Below are 4,458 nucleotides of genomic sequence, written 5' to 3'. Positions count from 1 at the left end.
ATGAGCTATCAATCTATGACAGCTCCTGAAATAACTTAAGCGCAAATTAGGCTAAAGAGTCTAATCTAACACAATGCTCTCACAAGTGATGCATCAAATTCTTAGAGTCATAACAACCTTGTAGGCCTTGGCCTTTTCATTACTATGCTGCAACTTTTGCGCTTAGAGGTAAACGTCATTCAAAAGCATTTAGCCTAGCTAAGGAATCATATAAAGAAACACCTCCTTATGTCTCACACTCAGGTGTGGAAACAGTAAGTGTCCAGACTTAGACAAGTTGGCAATGCTAATAGATTTTGCAGCCACTAAGCGTGTGACAACCCCGACCCATGATTGATACTAATTCCTAATTAATGCTAATTCACGATTAAGCATGCTAAGTAAATGATTAAGACAAAATCCTAAATTAATTACATGAGTGTGTTGCTTTAAATGCATTTTTATCTGTTTGATGTAGAAAGATCTGTTCATGTTTTGATTTCGATTTGCGAATTGAAAGCCTTATCGGCAACTGATTCATAAATTGATTTGATTTATATGTTAATTAGGATTTATAGAATTTTATGGTAGGTTCAATTAAAATTCGGTTCGGAATGATTAAATTAGATTAATTTAATGCCATTTGATTAACTTTGTTTATCTACCACCTAGTGAGCCATTTTATTGACCCCACTAGTTCAACTCTATACCTCTATTCTCCTTAAAAGATGCTCAAACGTGAGAGGGGGAGAGAGTAGGAAGATTTAGGTCCTAGGCTTGAGAATTGAACTCAAACAAGAGGAATTGCTAGGGGAGAAGAAGAAACTTTGGAGATTTGATCATCTAGCTCAAGAATTTAGCACCTAAGGCCCAATTGAACATCTAAGGTAGAAGCCAAGTCTCTAGTCTTGAAATTGAGTTGATTCATCTATGAATTCAAGTGAATTGAGCTATGAGATGTAAGAATTAAGCTTAAGAAGTAGGAAGCAAGATTAATCCATGCATGCATGTTCATTTCATTACATTTGGAGCATGTTTGCTAAGAATTCTCTCATGCATGTCACAGATTGAGCTTAATTGTAGGAAATCATCATGTTTTCTATCAATTTGCCAAGTTTGATCATGTTTTGAAGTGGTGGAGTTCAAGAGAATTCATGCATGTTATATTCTTGAAACATTCATAAAGTTTAAGTTGAATTTGTGTACAATTGGCATGCTTTTGGGCTTTGATTTTATGAAATGATCTTTAAATCATCATGTGTTGTGAGTTTCCAAGTGTTTTCCAGAATTTTGACCCAAAAGGATGAGTTTTGGAGTGTTGAATTTATGTTTTGAACTTTGGGAGGAAATCTGGAAAACCCAGAATTTTGCTTTCACCCTTGAGCGAAGGATTCCACGCTCAAGCGACCACCTTTATTTTCACACTTCCGCTCGAGCGACAAAAGGTTGCCTCGAGCTAAATTGCATGCTCTCAGAAGTTTGCGTGTTTGGAAGCACGCTCGAGCGACAAGACTTGCGCTCGAGCGAGGACCTGTGTCTCACGCTCGAGCGACCATCGAGCGGAGATTGCACGCAACCAGAACTTTTTCACATTTTGCAGACTGCTCGAGCGAAGGAGTGTGCGCTCGAGCGACCACTCACATTCGGTATGTTCGCTCGAGCAAAGAAAACTACGCTCGAGCGAGACCCCTGTTTTCAGCAAGTTTTGAAAAATATTTTCAAGTACATTTTTGCATCCTCTTTCCACCCTAGGCATTCCTAGGCCATGATTAAGAGATCATAATGAGGATAATGAAGTAGAACCACACCAAAACAAGTAGAAAGGACTAAGTTATCAATTCTGGGTGTGTAATTTAGTATATGTTCGTTCTGTAACTATGTAGGTTACGCACCTCAAGAAAGCTGAATAGTCTGCTTGCAGCCCTGTTATCTGTGAGTAACAATGTTGTAAAGCTACGTTCAATTATAATTACTTTCTGAACGATTGACTGTACTGTTTTCTAAAATGATATCGTTTACCGAATGAATGTTTGTCCTATTTTATAAACTGTACTCGTGGCATCCATAGCAACTGATTGTTACTGTTACTGCTACTGTTACAGAGATCTCTGTCAGTTCCTATCCTTGGAACTACTGTTACTGTATTGATGGCCATCAACTGACTGTTCGGTCTATTAAGGCCTACTGTACTGTTCTGCTATTGGATGTACCACGTATGACTGCTATGACTTCTAAATGACTAATACGACATGAAATATGAGGAATTGATTGAATAACTGATCTACAGATGCAATTGGCTATTTCAATTACTGAAAGGACATTCATTCTTAACCCCTTTACACATTCGTTATTCACTGGGTTTTAGCTCACAGTTTATTGTATATATATATAGGTGGCCAGGCATCAGATCAAAGCTAGAGGTGTTGACCCGAGCTCACGTTTTGTCAAGCCATCCATTGTACCTCATAATGAGGTTCCGAACTTTCACCAGTCAAGGCTTTTTAGGTGACTTAAATTCGCCCTTTTGTCTTTGCTAATGTAAAGAATGTTTAAGACTCCTGTTTATATAGTTTTTGATGATGGGATTATGTCCTTAACTTGCATAATGGCTTACATATGTATTTTTGGTATAAGTGGTTGTGAATACTGCTATATGCATGAAAGTTTATTTCCATTCAGGTCCCTACAGCTCATTGAACATCATCTTATTATTGATTGGCTTCCGTCAGCCCCCTTTATACTATATTATTATCAATACTGTTAAGCAGGCCTTTGGTAATCACAGATTACTGGCCAGTTACGATGCTAAACCCTTAAGGGCGGGTTTGGGTCGTGACAGAGTGGTATCAGAGCACGAGTTATACCACACATATGTGTCCAAATGAGCTATAGGATGTCCTAGAAAAGTAATTAGGGCATTGCATGAGCATAAGAAAGTGTGTGTGGTCATGATAGGTATATATGTGCTAATGTGCATAAGTAAGCTATTTTTCCTATGTTTATTATTACTGTGTTGTATATAGTGCAATGGAGAATGCAAGGAATACAGATGAACCTGAATCATCTGAAACGAGAATTGCAAGATTTGAAAGAATAGTTGAATTATTGACTGAGGCACTAAGACAACAACAGAACCAACAGCTCCCACCTCTTCCAGTGCAGCCAGAACCAAATACCAATGACGATGTGATTGCTTTGACACAAAAGTTTAACAAAATGAAGCCACCAACATTCCAAGGAGGTCTTGAGCCAATGAAGGCCGAAGCATGGGTCCCAAAAACTGAAAAACTGTTTGAAGTATTCCCATGTGTAGAGGCACATAAAGTGTTATTGGCTACTTTTACCTTACAAGAAGAGGCTAGACGGTGGTGGATGCTTATTCGTGATACAAACAATGCTATGACTTGGGCTCAGTTTAAAGAAGCTTTTTATGAGAAGTATTTCCCTCAGTGTGTCCAAGACCACAAAGTGACTGAATTTGAACAACTGAAGCAGGGCACCATGTCAGTAGCAAAATATGAATCTAAGTTCACCGAGCTCGCCCGATACGCACCACACATGGTGGATACCGACTATAAAAAGGCTAGGAAGTTTGAAGGTGGGCTTAATGTAGAAATACTCGATCGAATTAACATCTTAAAATTACTCAAGTATGTAGATGTCCTTGACCAAGCGATCATAGCTGAGGCAAATGTTGTAACATTGAAACAGTCTAAGGCACCAATGACTGAATAGCGGGGCAAGAGACAAAGTTTCAGTTTCAAAAAGGGCCGGAACAACTCATTAAATAAAAAGCAAAATACAGGGTCAACAAGTAGCTCCAGTCAAGGAAATGATTCCATATCACCTTGTCCAGAATGTGGCAGAAGACATAAAGGGGTTTGTTACAAAATTTTTGGGGCATGTTATAGGTGTGGCAAGGTGGGCCACATGGTCAAAGATTGTCCTCTCACATCTCAAGGCACTAGTAAACCCGTAGCAAGTGCTGCAGCATCAACTGTAACACCAAAACCCAATCCCAAAGCTACCAGAAAGGAACCTTTGAGGCAAGGCCGGGTGTTTGCACTTGTACCAGGAGACGTGCAGAATACCGAGGTAGTTGTGTCAGGTATACTTTCAATTTGTGCTCAAAATGCTTATATTCTGATTGATTCGGGGTCTACACATTCGTTTGTCTCGCATGCCTTTTCACAAAAATTAAATAGACCACTGGAACCCATGAACTATTTATTAGTTGTATCTTCACCTGCTGGGGGATCTATGACTTGTGCTTATGTGTATCCTGCGTGTGAGATTGTTATTGGGGATGTGCTCTTATAGGTTGATTTGCTACCTCTGAATCTCGATCATTTTGATGTAATTTTGGGAATGGATTGGTTAACAAAATATCATGCCTCCATTAACTGTGTAACAAAACAAGTTATTTTTCATCCACCAGGATTACCTGAATTTAGTTTTGATGGGGTTGGTGTTGTACCT

At 39.0% G+C, this 4,458-nt stretch overlaps 1 protein-coding gene across 1 annotated transcript; it reads left to right on the top strand.

Moving 5' to 3' along the window:
* The first annotated feature begins 3,006 nt into the window (after window positions 1-3,006).
* On the top strand, window positions 3,007-3,714 carry LOC114320320 (uncharacterized). Its single transcript, XM_028267487.2, has one exon. The coding sequence runs from the start codon at window positions 3,007-3,009 to the stop codon at window positions 3,712-3,714; it is 708 nt and encodes a 235-aa protein (XP_028123288.2).
* The last annotated feature ends 744 nt before the right edge of the window (window positions 3,715-4,458 follow it).

This window comes from Camellia sinensis, chromosome 15 (assembly GCF_055761805.1).
Source record: "Camellia sinensis isolate YWXY chromosome 15, ASM5576180v1, whole genome shotgun sequence".
In the NCBI taxonomy this organism is placed as follows: Eukaryota; Viridiplantae; Streptophyta; class Magnoliopsida; order Ericales; family Theaceae; genus Camellia; species Camellia sinensis.
The sequence above is the reverse complement of the archived record's forward strand: the minus strand, read 5'-3'. Positions and strand labels throughout refer to the sequence as shown.